Source organism: Juglans regia, chromosome 11 (genome assembly GCF_001411555.2).
Source record: "Juglans regia cultivar Chandler chromosome 11, Walnut 2.0, whole genome shotgun sequence".
In the NCBI taxonomy this organism is placed as follows: domain Eukaryota; kingdom Viridiplantae; phylum Streptophyta; class Magnoliopsida; order Fagales; family Juglandaceae; genus Juglans; species Juglans regia.
In genome coordinates this window covers 34,058,681-34,078,512 of record NC_049911.1, presented here as the reverse complement: position 1 = coordinate 34,078,512, position 19,832 = coordinate 34,058,681, and the positions used below count along the sequence as shown (strand labels likewise).

The window sequence follows — 19,832 nt, the reverse complement described above, 5'->3', positions numbered from 1 at the left end:
AAAGGGAAACAGGGACATATGTTGGAAAAAGCCTCTGATTTTGTCGGATTATTTACCAAAATTCTCTCTTGACTGACTGACTGACTTGGGATAGTGACAAGGGTAATGATCTGTAACCGTTGAAAAGTTTGAAAAGTTTTATGGGCATGTGGTTGTGTATGCCGTTCATGTTGTACTTGTTTACACTTGCTTTCGAACAAAGTTTCCAATCTCATGTTCAATCAAATTATGAACATAAAATATTGGTATGGCGCATGTTGATAATTAATTATGAGGAAGACTTTAATGTTTGGAAAGAGCTAGCACAACCCCATTTGCTTACATTTTAAGAGGTTATTAATTAATCAAATGCCTAGCTAGTGGTATACTAATCTATAATTTCTTTTTTATCTTAAAGTTTATTACTCTCGATCAGACTTGACTTATTCAGAAGATAAATACTTTAATCATAAAAGAATTATACAAAAGTAAATCTGCTTGATGTAATATATCAGATTGTAAAATTATTTTTAATATAAAGTAGATCTAATGGATTACGTGAAGTCATGTCAGTTTATATATTTACTTTTATGTAATTTTTTTATGCCTGTAATAGTTATCTATACAGAAACTACCATTCAAACTGTTGATATATAAAACTACGTATAAAAATATGTATTACATCAATAAATATGACTGGACGGACAAAATCTAGAATGAAAAATAATATTACTCGTAATAATATTAATAGCAATTACAACAATTACAATTTTGGCCAAAACCTGACCTTCTAAATTATAAGGACCTGATTAGACTAATTATATATATTAAGGGTAAACAAGATCATTTTATCTTCTCCTTTCGCAACTAATTCTTCAGATATGTCATGGCCAGTATAACTTGGATTTAGCCTTCTAGTTTCTCTTGGGCAATCAATAGAACATCATTTTTTTCCTCCGCTTCTATTTTCAGGCTTAGTTGGAATTTCATTAATCATTAAAGCATCCACGAATGGACTGTCATTGGTTGTTTACAGTACTTTGTCAGACAAAATTATGATATAGAAATTCAGATTAATTCGAATTTGAACCTTAGACTGTAATTTTAAAGAAGTGAGGACGACAACTAGCAAGTCAGATCGGGAAAAGGACGAACTTCCTTGCATTAAAGCAATATTCTTGAAACCCTTTCGTTTGGACTCTTTATGATCATCTTGGATTCTCTCTAGCAGTGTAGAGAGAGGAAAAAAACTTTTAGTCAGAAAAAGAGTACAAGCACATAGAAGGAGTTACAAGGCAAACAGAAGTGAGAAGATCAGTGTGGTTGTAAAGCTGGAGAGAGAGAGAGAGAGAGAGAGAGAGCTAAGCAGAGGAATGAAAAGAAAAAGTTGGGGGTCTTTACGTTACATACATAATGCTCGTGCGCACCCTCTTTCTTCCCCGTTCTGCTTTTGGGACCTAAAGTCTCTTTCTCGAAGGAATATACAGTGTGTGGTCTTTATCGCACCCGGCATGCCGGTCTTCTCCATTTTCTAGGGTTTTACACCCTCCCATGCTATACCATGCATAGTATTTTTCCACTTTCTCTCTTTTGACATTTTTAAGGCTGTGCGTGAATAGTAAGATCATTCTATTAATATTTAATATTTTATTATTATTTATTATTATTTGTTATTATTATTTAATATTTTATTATTATTTTTTTATTACTATTTACAAATCATTTAAAATCACTTCACTAAATAAATGTAGCCTTATATCGAAACAACAAAGTGTAAATATAATTAGTACAAGCAGAAAAAGTGGATGAAAAAATGAAAAATTAATCAATTAATAAAGAAACTATTTGGAAAGAACATTATTTTGATAGAATATATATGTATATATTTATATTAATGTTTTCAAGGACCAAAGGAAGTATTTATATATTTTCTACATATATGTTATGTCAATCATGGTCTCAACATATACTAAGAAGCTGCCATTTGGAATCTGCATGCAACTACTAAGCAATTATTTGGGGAGGCAGATGGAGGAATGTTAGAAAAAATAGTGCGTTGCGTAAACAAAAAGTAGTACATATATTTTTTTAAAGACCACAATAAATTGGTCAGAAAATATATTGGGTCCACGCAGAGGCTGGCCAGATACTTCAAGAATAATTGAGGCTCGAGTTGTACGTACCCAGTCTGCTTTACCAGTGATGATCAAATATATATATATATATATATATATATGTACTATTGGAATATGTGTCTTGCATTAGTTCTGAACATTTTACCCAATTAAGTCTTAAGGATTAGATGCGATGATCAGATCAAATTTGCATAAGCTTCCTTGTATTTAACCAGCTTTCGTGTAGATCAAGGAAATGAAAACTCGAAAGAACTTTAAGCAGTACTCTCGCTCCTCCGTAGCTATCTGTCACCAGCTGTCATCTAGACAAGCATTAATGTAGACGAAACTATGTTTTCTTACTTCTTTAATTTTTTTTTTTTTTTTTTTATCGGACAATATCATTGTCGTTCACGCTTTCCGAATAAATGGCAAGCGAACTCAGCAATTGGTCTAGATTTACATCCTGTCATCCAATGATCGTGCATGAGAATATATGATCTATATGAATGTAATGATCTACTAGAATCCATGTCATAAAGTATTATGATCGATATCGGCCATGATGTTTCCGGGGTTTCTGATATTAATTTATGGCATATATGATTCAACTGCGATTAATTAGTTCAACATTAAAGAAAAGTTTATATATATATATATATATATATATATATATGCTGTCAAGAGCATGCAAAACCAAGTTCGGTGCTTCGTTTGTACTTATACTAATTAATGAGGCAGTGCTTTTCATTTCTATATACATTTTATAATGTTCGATCGTTATTTTATTTTTAATATAGATTATCACTTTTTCCCTTAATTAGGTATGCATGACGTGGAACCGACAATTTCCCTTAAATAAGGGTCTCTAAATTAATCTCTTTCGAAATCTCATGTAGGGCGTAATGTTCATAGTTAGTGGTCCAGTTCAGCCATGCACTTTGCCCAAAACTTTAATAAAATGGTTTGACTAATTAATTAAGGACTAGGCATTAATGCTTTTTATTTTTTATTTTCCCACTACTTTTTAAAAAGAATAAATTTCCAATTCAGTCTCTGATCTACAGATGTCGGGCGCAAGGGTCCACTAAGATTACTGCTAACATGGGCTACTTTATATATATAATGTATCCAAGAGCTCAACTGATCAGTATCACATGGCATCAACTGGGCGGTGGGTGTGAATTTAGATTAATTGCCGACGATTCAAATTCTCCAAATTCTTCAAAAGGTGCATGCATGGAAAATTAAACGTCTCATCTGCATGCACATCAAGCTGCCCATTAAGTAATTAAAATACAACGAAAAAAAAACGAAATCCGATGTAAAGTAAAATACAGTATAATAACAGAACTAATTAACAAACTGAACTGTGTGCAAATTAAGTACTACGGGTACTGGTCAAAAATACAGTTATTTACATATATAGTCATGATCTAAGTCAAGAGTGCCAGCTGACTAACTGAAACTTGATCACTTAACTCATGTAAACCGTGAATCTTTGGACCAAAATTTCTACATGATGAGTTCTTCGTTATCTTTAACTAATTAAATAAGTTGGCAAAAGTAGCACCACCACATAATTATATAAGACCAGTACATGACACAAACATACTGCAGGTTTCTACTTACAAAAAATGCCGGTTACACAAACATGCAAGTTTCTACTTAAATAAGCCGAGTCTTGTAATTAAATGCAACTTGAATGAATCCTTATTTTCTTTTTCTTTTTTTAATTTTGGTACATTTCAAGGTTCTTTGTCCTTTCTGTTGGTTCACATTACCTTAGCCATAAATATTGGTCGGTGGGAGTCATTTTTCTCGACGGTATGACTAGAACGTGTTCATATTTTTGGGGTGATGGGGAGGTAGTAATGATTCAGTTTTGGTTAATTAAGAACTTCTAAGCTTTTGTGTTGGTGAAGATTATTTTTGAAGTGGGCCAACCACTTCAGATATTTTTAACTAGGATGTTATAATACCAATGTTGGGATCAGACAAAGATGCTCAACGCCACTCTCTGGTATAATTTTCACGAAGATGCCTTCTGCGACGGCCACTCTGTTTCGAAAACACAACAACGATGGCAGACCTAGATCAGGAAATAGATTCTTTTCTCAGTGTTCTTCTGAAAACTTCATATGAGCTTAAATTTGAGCAACGCAAATGGTTTACAGATTAAAAGAAACATTTGCATATGGTTTACTTAGAATGAGGTAGAAAGAGAAGGTAGAGAAAAATCAAAACAGTGTGTTTTTCCTTTTCATTATTTTCTGCCTGCTATGGGTGTAAATTTAAACCAGAAAACTGGTCCGAATAGGACTGAACCGGACTGTTTGGTCTAGTTTTGAATCGGTCCAGTCCGAAACCGATTCCTATATTATGAAAACCGGCCGGATCCGGTCCGGTTTCGGTTCCATAGTTTCCATGACCAGACTAGACCAGTTGGAAAATATATATAAATTAATTTTATATATTATACAAAATATTTATATATATAAATTTTATATATAATATATAATTATATATTAAATTTTTATATATAATTATATATCATATATGAAATAATTTCATATTATAATTTAGAAATTATAACATAAAATGTTAATTTTAAATATGAATATTTGTAATTTGTTTGATCATATGTTCTTAATATAATTATATATAAGATAATGTTATTATAATTTATAAAATAAAAGTTTAATCTTAAAGATAAAAATTTAATTGATCATATGTTTTAAACATAATATATATATTAAATTATTAATAACATTTTATCACAAGAAGTAACACTTTATTATATGTTTTTTATATTTTAAAAAATAAAAAAACCAGATTGAAAACCGGTAAAGCAGGAGATACTGATTTGATAAACCGCGGGATGTAATCGGTTTAAAAAATATAAAATTTTAAATTTTATCTAAATTACACCCTTATTACTTGCAACCTAATTAAATGAAACCGTTTGCGCAACGTTTACATGGGGCGGTTACTGGCCTTTAGCATTTTTCTTCTACTTAATTCTGAATTTAAAGGTCTTCGAGTGCAAAACCTGGCCTATTTTACAAAGATTTGGCCTTTTTCTTTTAATTTACTGGAAATATATGCCAATGGATTAGCTTACTGTTGTTAATCGATCTGAGGATGCTCGAGGCCGAGCCACAGTACTATATATAATATATATATAATTTATAGTTCAGCCACGTCACCAATATAATTTTCAACGTGGACCCCGACTGAGCTAAAAAATCACATGCACTTTTAAGAAAGGTGGCCCAATTTCTATGCTAGGTCCTTTAAACCCGGGAGAAAGTGGAGGGGTATTGCACGTGTGAATCTGATCACGTACGTGCTATGTGAGATTTTGCTTGCATGCACCAAGCTAGGCTAGCTTCAGTTGAGATTTGCTCGATCAAAGTAATTTAATTTTCGGGATTGAGAAATTGGTTAATTGGGACTATTCGGAATTATCGACCATATATATATATAAATATATTTTAATAATATTTTATTTAATTTTTAATTTTTATCTTAAATCATTTTATTTTATTTACGAAAACAAACTAGACTAATTAAAACTTAATTTAGATTACCTGCAGGCTTGTTGATTAATATATAGGACCGAGCTTTGAATTGCTAGGCGCCAATGATTTAACATGTATTTATTCAAAATTATTTTCTTGATCGAATCAACTTGGTATAGATGGACCGTATGCATGGATGGTACAAGAAATCAGCCAGTATTTGGGTAAAATTAAATCACCTTACTGCATGCATGGAGAATTAAAAATAAAGAATCTACTTATAAATTCTTAAATTGCAAATCAAAGAGAAGAAATTAATCGAGCAACGTACGTTCGTACGGGTGTATATGTTTTAGCCGGACTGAAATACTTTATTAACGATTGGAGCATATATGCAACCACATTAATTAAAATTTTGAAAATTTATTGTATATATAATTAATATATAGCCCAATCAGTCGTATCCAGTATTAATATGTACCACAAAAGCAACGTGACAAGGCCGGTAATTAAGGAGTTTGGGCATCAATATTGCTAAACTAATTAATATTTTAATTAGTTTCTAAGATCAATATTTGGAAAACAGCTCGTGCTTCGGCCTAACTTTTTCATTGACGAGTTCTTGGAGCTCCTGTTTTCACAACTTCTTTTCGCTATATCTCTCAGTATGCTTGCCAATGAGAGGTTCGGGTTGAGCCTGGCAGTATTGTTGAATTTCTGGAAAAACTCCCTGTGAGAGGCAACCGCATCTCCAGTGGATGTTTTTGGAGTTCGAGTTAGCCTTTCTTTTACAGCTTCGGAACAAAGGCCGCATACCCAATTTCCTGAATAAGATTCTTCAACTTCTACGATGTAGGCCGGGGTGCAGTCCTCTTTGAGGCCACAGCATTTGCATTCAGCTTGCTCGACGTCATTCACTATGGCAATGGTCTCTAATTCCTTGCTATTTTTTCCTATCTCCACAGATATGTCGGAGACCGCCTTTCGCAGCCTGATCTGTCCATTCTGGAGAGAGAGAGAGAGAGAGAGAGAGAGAGAGAGAGAGAGAGAGGCAACCAGGCCATGCATAATTAGCTCGATAATATAACAAGTGAAATAAGCAATGTAACACTAAATTAACGACACTATGTATGATGAGGTAAATTAGGAGATGGAATAGTACCTCTGCTTCACTAAGTGATTTTGATGCCATGTCTTCCTAATTAAAGAAGTTAGCTTCACTTCAATTCAGACTCGTGTATACATTTGTACGTACAAAAAAAGTGGCTGTTTTGGGTCTTTTATAAGTGATGATCAGAAGAATCGATCTGATCTTAAAGTGGATAGAATCAACAGGGAAGTGGACGTCGTTGTCATAATAGGCCAGCTAGCTTATCAATCGACAATTTCCATGAGGATTGAACGCTTTACAGGCTAAAATATCTCAAATTTCACGGATGAGGCCGGTTGCTTTTCCAATATTAATGATTAATGAGCAAATTGCAGAGCTAGTAGGAACGGCCAGGGGGCGGGCAGTAGCTAGCTAGGGATTTTTTCTGCAATTTGCAGTGCTGCAACGATCGATATTGGAGAAGACATGGAAAGATCGTCCGTGGGTGTTCGAGGGTATGAAATACTAATCGTTTTCCTTACTCGTGAGGACTCACGAGATCCATTATAAGGAACCTGATTTGATTGTGTTTAGCTAAAACAGACGTAGTCACATACGTGCATCTTTGTAATTCAACAGGCCTGATCTGACTATATACATTTATATATATATATATATATATGAAAAATTCTATACTCAGGCAATTTCAAGTATCCATTGCGGACGAATCACAACCCGACATTCCAGGTCATAAATGAAACGGGACATTTCATTTAAGAGAGAGTTGTGGGAGAGTGTAGCCGTGCAGGCAGGTAACAAGATTTTGCACAAAACGGTGCGTTTCAAAATTTGTCTTCTATCTCCTCTACGTTCCTTTCAGTTTCTACTTACGAAATCCTCCCTCATCTTCATGATCCCTGACCCTAACCTATCCTTCTCCATTTCCTGTTGCGTTCCCCCGTTCCATTCTTCTCCTTTTTTCCTCCCTCCTCACTTCTACATAACTCCATCTCCTCCTATAGTATTTCGATTGTTAGTGTTCTTTGGATATAGCTTGTATTTCACTTGTTGTTTTCGGAGAAAATGAACAACCTACTAGCTAAATGTATTGAGCTTTCTGCTTTGTGTCGATGCTAAGGGTTTTAATCGGGTCTAGAATAGTTATTTAAGAGATGTGAAATTATTTCTATTTTCGATATGGATCTAGAATAGTTATTTAGGAGATGTGAAATTATTTCTATTTTTGATATATAAGTCTCAGGACATTAAACAATAAAAAACAGAGAAACGGGCTGACGAAGGCAGAAGAATGAGAGAGCAACACCTAGACTATGTTTGAACGACCGTGACGTGTTGAATCCAACAGATTGGAGATCTCGTGTGCAAGTTATGCTGGAAAGGGTGGAAGAATGAAGAAGAAAAATGAAGACGGAGAACGAACACTTTATTCTTTCTAGAAAAGTAGAAATGACATTTATGAGAGCATTGGCTAGCCATTGCCAAGTCTAAAATTTAGCACGAATCTTAATTTTTGGCTATAATATCAATTTCTGACTAGGTGAGTCCACATTGGACTAACCATTATAAAATTAAAATAATAATATAATATTATTTTTTTATTTTTTATTTTTGCAAATACAATTTATATATTTCTTAAATCTTCATACTTTGTAGAAATAATGTGTCTATTCTATCAATCAGTAGGAAATAATGTGCATGTCATGCATGTTTTATCATTCAAAGAGAGAGGGAAGTGATGAAATAATTAAATATTACTTTCTATTGTGAATAGTAGCTAGCCATATTTAGAGAAGACTTAAGATTTATTATTCATCAAGTCTTAAGCTTTGGACCATTGGCTAGTCCAATGTAGAGGCTTTTTCTTACATTTAGCTAAAGTTTAGACTTGCATTGGTATTTAGCTAATTCATTACCAATACTCTGACAGAGCTTTTTTCTTCTTCTACGTTGTTTTTCATTTTAAAAACCAAAAATACAAAAAACAAAAACTGATGACATCAAATTCGTGCGCATCTTGGGTGCACCAAGTTGCTTGAATATTTTAAAAACGGAGAGAGGGGAAATTAAATGTAGCTCAGAAACTAGAAGAGAGACAGAATTAGCACTCAAAAAACACCATTTATATTTCTCTCTTTTCCTAATTAGTTGATTTTGGCCTCTATTTGGAGAATTAGATGAGATGAAAAAATTATAAGTACTAATAGTAAAATTGTTTGTGAATAGTAGTTGATTTGAGTTAAGACTTTTTTTAGAGTTTTGGAAAAGAAGAGTGAAGAATTTGAATAAAGTTAAATTATTTTTTGTATTTTGTCTAGAAGTTTGAAAAATTTATAGTAATTAGATAATGAATAGGTGAGTAAATTGATTTTTTTTTTTTAAATATAAAGATTAAAATATATTTTGTGTTTGAATTTTAAATAATATTTAGAAAGGAGATAAATGAATTCAAAGGAGACCTTTGTCTATCCTCAGAAGTTTCATTGTTCTGTTTGGGTCACGGCCTTCTTAATCTTCGTATGGAGGCAGCCCATTACAAAACATTTTTCTGTAACCAAGCACGGCCTTCTTAAAGCTGAATAAATTGTGGGTCTCGGACTCGGCCACATCTCCTACAAGTCCAGGTTAGATAGAAGCCTGGAGATGAGAGGCCCAATTTTCTCACAGACTGATTTAAGTTACGTTTGGATAGTGAATTTTTTTTATATATTTTATAAATAATAATAAATAAATAATAATATAATATTAAATAGTAATAAAAAATAGATAAAAAATAATAAATAGTATTAAGGTATTTTGAGAATACCACTATAAAAAATAGGCCTTAAAAATAAAATACTTGTTTATTGACATTCTGTATATAAGTATGTGCCTCTCTATTTTTTTGTAATGAAAAATTATACACATAATCCTAACAAAAATAAAAAGACCTCTCTACTACTAAAAAGAAACTTTTGGGCGGTTTCCGATCACCTTTTTTTTCTTTTCACTAACTTTTAACTTCTTAAATAAATAATTTAACTTTATCAAAGTTTTTATAATAATTGACCAATTTTCGGCTCGGGTGGCCTTGGCATCCCTAATTAAGAGCATTCTGATTGGCTTAGGTAAAGGTAAAGTTAAAATCACATATTTTATCTTTTAGCTATTTCATTTAAGAAAGATTATGATATTGGATTATCTATCTATTAGTCAAAATAATAAAAAAAATATTATTAAATTAATTTTTTAATAATTTTTTTTTATTTAATTTATTTTTCTCATATTTTTCAATTCAAACCCATTTTAAATTATATGAATCCAAGCACCTATATATATAAAAATAATAATTAGTGGTACAAATGTTATATATGTAGCAACAAAATGTGAGAGAAATTAATATAAATTATCCAATGCAGGGTGAATAGTAACCATATACAATCATAGAAAGTTACTGTAACTAGCAAGCAATATATTTACCTTTTGCCTCTTACAATATATACCATTTTAATAAGGGATTGTTAGCCAAAATTTAGTTTGCATTTACATTTGGCTATGCTAATGAGATCATGCTCTAATAGAATCATGTAATTAACGTACAGGTTCTAGCTAGCTAGGAGATTATAGTTAAAACATTCCCATGTGTATGTATTTTAACATTTGTATATATATGAAAAATTGTTAACTAATTCTCAAAAAATTCTCTCAATCCGATCGTGTTAATAAGTGTTTTACATGGAGTACCAGCCAACTACCAACCTAAATGTGTTTTTGATACCATAATATTTTTATATAACTTTTTCTTCTTACATCTCTCCCTCTGTTTTTTAATTATTTCTTTCGCTTCCTCTATTTTCATCTATATATCTTTTTCTATATCAATATATCTTTCTCCATTTTTTCATTTGTCTCTATCTTTATTGAGATCCAGAATAAAATTTGAAGAAGCATTAATGATGTTCTTAAAAAGTTTATCATAATTAAAATTGGAAAGTCTTGATTGGGATAGAGACAATATTTTTATTATTATTTTAGGAATATGAAAATTGTACGCTAATTGATCTAATTCTGTTACGTAGCTGATGCATGCTAAATATATAAATCAACTAGTGCACTTGAAAATAAGTGCAAATATACTCATGATTACTAAATTTCAAATTAAAGATATTAGGAAAACTCTACTCCGACTGAGAGAAGTCACCGATTAAATATTTAATGGTTAAGGAAGTGTTTTACGATAGAATTTATGATTTTTATATATTTTTTAAAAACGTTTAAGGAATTAAACAAATGTTTTAAAAAAAATTTACGCAATCGGTGAAGAACTTCGGTGACTTTTATCTATCACCCAAGATATTAATTATTGCTTACAAACTACGTACCCATCGTTACAGATCACTTGATCATGAAATTAGAATGATATATATGATTGTTCTCTTCACAACGTTTAACAACTAGCCCTTGCATGCAGTGAAAGTTGGAGCAGAGATTCGATGTAAGTTAGTGTAGGGGAATTAAGAGATGTTGAAAGTCTTCAAGGGGTGCAAGTTTATCGTTTCATCTACAAAAAATGCCACTGCTCTTGGACAGGGCATGTAGCAAACGTTGGGGTATGAGAAAAGGCAAAAGTGGCCGCAGGCAACCGCTGGCGAATGGCTAAACCCAAATAATATAATTGGCCATGCAGGTTTCTCGCGAGCTAGCAGATCATGCACCAACATATCATAAGAACGTACGGCCCCATCCTCTTTGGTGTCTCAGTCATTGGCCACCGACCGGTCGACAACCTCCCTCGTGATCGCCGGAATACAACTCGAGCTCCTTGCAAGCCCACCCTTCTTTAGATCAACCACCTTATCTCTTGGACTCTGAGACTTGGCTCTGTTTGATCTCGGGCTCTTCTTCAAAATCTCTTTGATGGCCTCAGCTTGGTACAACACAGGATATGACCTTCCAATCTTGTTGAACCTGACACACGCAGTCATGTGCTTATTCAAAGCCTCCTCTCTTTTCACTCCATTCTTCTCCATCTCTTCACTCACAGCCACAGCGCACAGCCCACAGATTAACTTCCCCGAGAACTTTTCACGCACGCAATTTATGTATTCCGGGGTGCACTCTTCTGACATGCCACAGCACTCGCACTGGGCCTCCTCTACCTCCGATATGGGTGGGAGGTGTGCGTCGATGTCTTCTTTGCTTAACTCCAATGAGATGTCGGATATTGTTCTTTGGAGACTTTCCATTGAAAGCTTTGGTGGTGGCTTACTAACGTTTTCCCTCTTGTAGTGGGACCCCATGGGATTTTCTCTGTGTGGAGCCATGAGGATGAAGGATAGCTTTAATTGAAGTGGGATTGTGGGAGGGTTTTCTTTGGAACGAGTTCAGAAATATGAGGACTATCTCATGTGGGGAGCAAGGTGTGGATTGCCAATGTTCTTATAATCTTATTTATAATGGTCTTCTATATCTGCAGAAGCCTAGGTAAGATCAGCAGATGTATGTGGACTATAAACGATGTTACCTCAGCAATCAATAAATGTATGTGTGAGGGAGAGAGACGGATGGAGAGTACCTACTATATACCTACCCTTAATAAACTGGATTTTTCTTGAAGATATCAGAAAATATCAGCCTTTTCTACGTCTATATTAATTACAGTAGCCAATACTACTGCGCGCGTACGTATATTCTTGGACAAGTGATTATTTCACGTTAATATATTAGAGGAGAAGTCCTCCGAGTATAACGACACTATATTTTTGCAGAATTACACCTTTTGCGAATCCCGGTAAAGCGAAAGAAACAAAAAAACTGTGGTTATTCACATGAACATTCAGTTCAACCATACATATATATGCAGTCCTTATTTCAGCTTTTTCTTCTTTTGGTGAAAGGCATCATGAGACGTTGTAGAAAATGGCTTTTGGCTCTCTTTTTTTCAGATTAAGCAGAAACAAATTAATAAATTTTCCAAAAAGAATAATATGGGTTTGTCTTTTCACATCCGATTGATCCAAAGAACTCCAGAATCACGAGAAACATAGTCAATCATGTGAGAGAGAGAGAGAGAGAGAGAGAGAGAGAGAGAGATATTGCACTTGTCAGATGGATGATTTAAAGAAAAAAACAAGTATTACAATCACAAGTATCATGAAGTGAGGAAAATAAAAAGTGGTTCCAGCTTCAGCCTTCCAGTTCCAGGCTTTACTGTGGGGAGCAGAAAGCTGAGAGAAACCAGTCTTCTCTAGCTGCCTGTATTCCGGGTTGTAAAAATAAAAGTAGTAATATTATGGGATGATAAAAAAATATCTAGCAAAGGATTATTTTATAAGATAAATGATTTTATCTCATCTTACATAATAAAATGAAAATAAAAAATGGCGTAGTATAAAAAATTTTCCAAAATAAAAATACAACAGAAAGGGCGTTGAGTGCGTGGATTTGTTTTATGAGAAAAGGCAACGTCACCAAGGACCACACCCTTCATTTTCAGGGCTGCCACCCCCTTACATTCAGCGGTCACCCCTAGTCTGCCTTCCATGAAAAAAACTTTTATATATTTACAATATTTATTTATTTTTGTTTGTTTGTATTTAAAAGGGTCTGCCTGGAGCAGGAAGTGGTGTAAATAAAGATTTTAAACCAACCAATAGTTGCTTGTCACGTATGAGTTTTATGTAGTGATGAATTTCCGACACTATTTAATTGGGTTTATTTTTTATGCATTTATTTTTTAAGTGCTGAGTGTGGTTTCAAATGGTTACGTACGTCGAGAGGCTTTTTCATCAATTTCTCGACAGCCAAATTGAAAGTTGGGGGTTACATTGCTTTTTTATTTTTTTCCCAATTTATGTCATCTTCTGTACTGATGTATGGTGCTATTTGATATTCTCTGAAAAGTTGATAATGTTTATGTTCTTCATTTCTTGTCTGCGGTATTTTTTTTTTTTTTTTTTTTCCTGAAATCATTATGGAGGGAGGGGATGAAGGAGGAAGAAAACGAAAAGGAGTGGGAGGGGGACTCTGGGATTTGAGAGACGGGTAATATTCTACAAGCGCACCCATTGTAAATCATATGAGTTTCATACGTGTTCTATTTTCATTAGAGGGAGTAAACTTATAATTTACACCATTACCGATTTGAAGCCTTTCCCATTTAAAAGGCAGCATTAACTACTTAATAATATAATATTCATTTGTTATCCAGCTTATATTCATGATCGATCTAGAAACTAATTGTATTAGATCAATAGGGATTAATTGTATTAGATCACGTACGTTAATCTATCTACATACAGGTTTAATATCATGGTGATGTACGTTCTTTATTCCCAAGTACGTAGGTTAAATATTATAAAAGCACAGCATGAAATCGAGAAATAACATTATAAATAACATAAATCTAGAGCTAAGTCTCAGGTTGCGGATATATTGGAGGGCATCGTCAATCTTCTTTACCATGAATTCAAGAGAAGACTCAATATAAGAGCTAAAATCATAGAGGAATTACCACTCAATCTTACCAAAATTAGTAACAATATTACTATATATATTCTGGAACACGCAATAATATCTTACCAAAAATAGTTTAGAATGCACATGAAGTACCTATAATGGACACCAAAAACATCTGGTTTTTATTTTCGCAAAACATACAATATTTATTCTTAATTCCAAATGCAACACACACACACACACAGCAACTTATTATTTTGGGATTAACCCCAACAACAACAACATAGAACACGTAGAAGAGTGCAACTTCACTTATCTCATCTCATCTTATCATTATAATTTTATCAAATTTTCATACAAAATATAATAAACAAATAAAATTTGTTAAATCTCAAAATAATAATAATATTAAAAAATAATATTTTAACAATATTCTATTTAACTTTTATCTAAAAACATCTCATCTCATCTCATCTCATCTCATCTTACTATCTAAACGATACCTTAATTAATGGATAGGAGCTGAGTGCAACATATAACACGTAGAAGAGTGTGAGTTCACTCTTATATGTGAAGAGTGCAGTTCTTCTATGTTTTTAACTTGCCACGGAAGATATATCGCGTATGGGCATCTTCTGTCTTTTTTTTTTCTCCTCGGTGGTTCATTTATCTTCTATTTTCTTTGCCATGGAAGATAGCATAGCCCGAACGAAATAGGCAAACTCATCTTGTCTCCACCCTTCAATCGGATCAGTGACTAATGACCATTGGATCTTGCACCCTTGTTTGCTTTCCTTGCTGGTTGGATATACCGAGATTGAGAGTATTGCCACAAGAGTCATGATTATGAGTGAATTTAGTCTGATCTGGTTGCTCCATAGGGAATTTTTTAGATCTTCGGTCTAGGATTTTTTCACCCTGGACAAGACCGAACTCCCATATGAACTGGGTCATACTGTTCGGTTCGACACGATCAAATGGGTCAGTTTTTTCACATTCGGCCCAACTAACATTGCTAGTCAAATTTCGACCCAAGTTCAAACTTTTATCCTATTTTTAGCCTAAATTGTTATTAACATACAAAAATAGAAAAATAAAACTTGAAAAGATGCAATATGCCAAACATCAAAACTCTAAATAAATAAAAAATATAGAAAAAATGAAAAAATATAAATAAAAGTTATCCATATCCATCCAAATAGGTTATCAATTATACTAATAAAATTAAAAATACAAATAAAGAAAAATAAATTTTAAGAAATTCCTAATCATCCAAACTCCAAATAAAAGAAAAAAAAAGGTTAAAAAACTAAAAGAAGTAAAGGAAATGACATAAATTAAGTGTCAATAGTAGAATATGTATGATGTATCTGCATATTATAATGAAATATATTATCATACAATTTATGATATATTATTAATTGATAGCATATATTATTTTATATTTTATATGGTCAATGACAATAGATTAGATGAAAATTACATAATTAATTTATACAATTAAAATATAAAATAAGAAATTATATATATAATATTTTTTTAAATATATATAGTTCGATCGGTTTTGATCTAGTCCGGTCCAAAACTCACAGATCTCGAGACCGGACCGAAAACCAAATTCCTCACAAATGGAGGATTGAAACCGATCAAACATATTTTCGGTCGAGTCGATTTTTTCAATCCGGACTAAAAATTTTACAACCCTAATTTTGATGCTGATGTTATTTTCCATGACCTCGTAGCTCAAACTTTTCTTGATGGGATCTATCCTAATCAACTTCTCATGGACCCACAATTGCTTTGTTTGCTCGCGCCCGTCCCGTACTTTTGTTGGGGTGGTAGCGCAGTAGCGGACGAGGCTAGGCTAGCCGTAGATCCCTTCGACAATGTGACTCTTGTCGATTATGTTAGGAGCCCATTTGTGTAGGTTGCAAAAGTCCTCCAAGAATGGCCATACTTCCTCTGCTGTTGGGATTATGAGTTCTACAGTGATATTTTCTTCCCATTTTGTTTCATGTGCTGGTGCTTCCATTTGTGTGTACGTGTGTGCTTGAGACGAATCAGAGAGAGAGAGAGAGAGGAGTGAGAGGAATGTAAAGGAGATATTGTTGAAGAGTAGTGATAGATACAATCATAAGTTATGCAAGGTGCATTCATTTTAAAAATTCACCATTAAAAAGTTATATTTTTTTCAAGTGACTCATATATTTGTTCATTTTTTTTTTTCAAAAAAATGTGTAGCACTTGCATACTTTATGACTGTAAATATAATTTTTCATTATTAATAGCACCGTTCACCTGGATTCCAGATAGTGTACTCGGTAACCTAGGTATACCCGGCCCAAAACCCGAAAGAATTCGAGTTTTTGAAACCCAAAAATTCGGGTTTCAGATTGTACATTTTTTTTTCAAAAACTAATCTTTTGAGCTAATTCATATTAATGTCTATATCATATATATAAATATAATTTATATATATAGTAATTCACACGATTGCATGCATGCGGTTGAAAAGTAAAAGAGAAATAGTGACATATTGTCAATTCGAAAGGTTAAACATGATTTTAACTCAACTTTCAATTGATGGACATAATGATCCCACTTACACTATTTTTTACTTTTAAAATTGTTAAAAAAATAGGTTTTTGTGGACAATAAACTTGAATTATAGTCTTTAATTAACACATTGAAAAGTAAAACCCCATCCTTTAAATGCGTCAAAACATTATTTGTAAAATCTCTTTACCAGTTGTACCCACGTCTTTTAGTTCTATTACAATGCATGTGATGCTTAAAATAAAATTAGTAAGAAAACAATCAATGGGCCAAAGAACATGTTCATACTCCTTGACCACTAATAAAAAGTCACGTGGAGAAGAGAGTAAAAAAAAAAAACTATAAATAGATAATTCATAGACATAATATACATTTTTCTTTTGAATTTCTGTTCATTTAGTTGCTAGAAATGTACACCCGATATCCGGACTAGGTGTATCCAAATTTTTCTATGAGAGTATTGGCCCAGATTTGTTACGGGCCATAAGAAATCCAGGTCCGGATGAACATGCTTAATTATTGAATATAGATATAGTTAGTGTAGCTGGGGTCTTTGCTATTTACAAGAAGAAAAACGACTGGTACAGACTCAAAATACAAATAGACAAGTCTGGTATGGTTTTTTTGTATAAAAAAAAAAAAAAAAGGAAAAAACTATTTTGCCCACCTAAGTGTACCGCCCTAGTTGACCACTGGTCAAATTTTTTTTTTCTTACTTAGTAATTAAGTAAGTGATTTTAAGTGTATTGGTGTATTTTTTTTTATTTTTTTAAAATATTTAAATATATTAAAAATGTGAAAAAAACCACTAGACAGTACGCCCAGCGATAAGAGTGGGGTGGCATAGTAGTCCCACTCAAAAAAATATATATACACGTCATCATAAAGAGTGCAAAAAAAGTCCTATTTATTTTTAATATGATCTATTTTTTTTATAAAGAGTCAGCATAAAATTTATCTATTTAAAATTTGTAATTAACATTATTCTTATAATAAATTGAAGGCATGCTACGTAGGTAATTAAATTTATTTCGAAACAAAAAATGTACTGGAATTGAATTGTGAAAACAAAATAGAGAGAACTTGTGGACCAGGTTTGGTCCAGCTTGCTTGTTATGTGTATGTGAGGAATATATTTGTGATATTTTTTATGGACAATATATATATATATATATATATATAAAATAGAAAAAGTTTATTTGCAGTATTGAGTGGAGGATTGCATGCACAGTCCCATTAATGAATGGAGTAAAAGGGAAAAGAATATCAATTTTAAAAAAATATTATTATAATTTTTAAATTTTTTTTAAACATAATTGTATGAGCTTGTAGGAATAGCTTCCATTTTTAGACTAACTCTATAAAATAATTGAAATAAAAAGCATAAAATAATATTTATGTTTTAATTTTTTTTTAAATAAATTTCACGATATTTGATACTTTAACTTTAAAAAACTTGCAATTCATTACCTCCGTTAATCTTACTGATAAAAAATTAACGGCATTATTAAGGTGTGACATCCGTATACACGTGTCAACCTCTAATTGGTTGATGAGAATATTGATACTATGTCACGTATCAATCTTTGATTAGTTGAGTAACACATTATGCCATTGATTTTCTAACAAAAAATTGACCGAAGTACCTATTTAAAAGTTTGGTATTAGTATACATCCTAGAAGAAAAAATCATGTAGTATACATCCTCTCTCTTGTACTTATGATGTATGGTACCGACAATACTACACCCATCTTTCACACCGCATTTTAAATACTTTCCCTCCTTAATTCCTGTATTTTATTTTGAGAAATTCTCCTTGTAATCAGATTGGGAGAACCCCACGTAACCGGACACTAGTTTTGATGAAAAATTTTATTTCTTCTACATTTCCTCTACATTTTGTTCCCTCTCTCTCTTTATCAATTTTTTTTCTACCATCTTCTTCCCTACATTTCTCTCATCTGCACATCGCAACATCGCAAGATCTACTTGCAACTTTTAGGCTGAACTCTTGCTTTATACCTTTCGGAGCCTTTAGGCTAGTAGTGAAAGAATGCTGACGAGGAACTCAAGGAGATTGATGATAGGATCCACAACACCAACCTGCACTTACAAATGGGGAGAGAGAGAGAGAGAGAGATGGCGTTGAGGGCAGCCATGCTTCTTCACGTTCGAGTCCCAATTCAAATCCTAATCATAACCGGATCGAAATTGCTACCACGGGCTCTGTACAGTGGTTCCCTCCGATTCCTGTCATCCCACAGCGACGATCATCTAACCAAGGACGAGGTCATCAACAGAGTCTTCTTTGTCGTCAAAAGCTTCCCAAAGTCCATCCCTCAAAGGTGAATGCTGATGTCCATTTCCATAATGATTTGGGCTTGGATAGCTTGGACAATGTAGAGATTGTAATGGCTCTTGAAGAGGAGTTCAAGCTGGAGATTCCGAATAAGGAAGCCGATAAAATTGAGTCCTATAATCTTGCAATTGAATACATCTACAACCATCAATTGGCTGGTTAACTTAATATAATCTGCCCAAGCTCATCTTTCTCATGGAATTACATGTAGAGCAGTAATCTGCTCATCCCTTTTGTTTTTGTCTTCTCGATGGATGTTTGTAGAGTGATCTTCAAATTTGTGGTGGAAAATAAATTGAAATATGTTTAAAGAAGAGTAGCCTTTCCAGAAGTTGGCTTGCGATGCTTCTTCTTTAAACAGTAACAGTTTCTTTAAAAAAAAAAAACCTGCACTTACAATGAATGTAGAGGATGCAAGTACAATTAGCAAGTTCCAGTAGAGAAGGATGACCCAATCAATGTGGGAGAGGCGATGTGCAGCTTGCTCTTGCTGGTTTCATATGTTTGGCTTGGATTTGTTACGAAGAAAAAGTAGGGTTTTTATATGATTTGTTTTCACGAAGATGAATGCCACTCTCTGGTTTCACAGAGACGAAGACGCATTCCAGTCGATACTTTTTAAAAAAAAAAATGTTGGAGGGAGAAGAGAAATAAAATTTTTCACAAAAGTAGTGTCCGATTACGTGGGGTTCCTTCAGCCTGGTTGCAAGTAGAATTTCTCTTTTATGTTTCATATTAGTTGATTCATGACATT

The 19,832-nt window shown here is 33.0% G+C and overlaps 1 protein-coding gene and 1 pseudogene across 1 annotated transcript; one reads left to right on the top strand and one right to left on the bottom strand.

Annotated features, from left to right (window-relative positions):
* Window positions 1-11,029: 11,029 nt before the first annotated feature.
* Window positions 11,030-12,122, bottom strand: LOC109009430. The gene has a single exon (XM_018989884.2). The coding sequence runs from the start codon at window positions 12,026-12,028 to the stop codon at window positions 11,462-11,464; it is 567 nt and encodes a 188-aa protein (XP_018845429.1). The 5' UTR covers window positions 12,029-12,122; the 3' UTR covers window positions 11,030-11,461.
* Window positions 12,123-18,856: 6,734 nt separating this feature from the next.
* On the top strand, window positions 18,857-19,241 carry LOC109009445 (annotated as a pseudogene).
* Window positions 19,242-19,832: the final 591 nt, after the last annotated feature.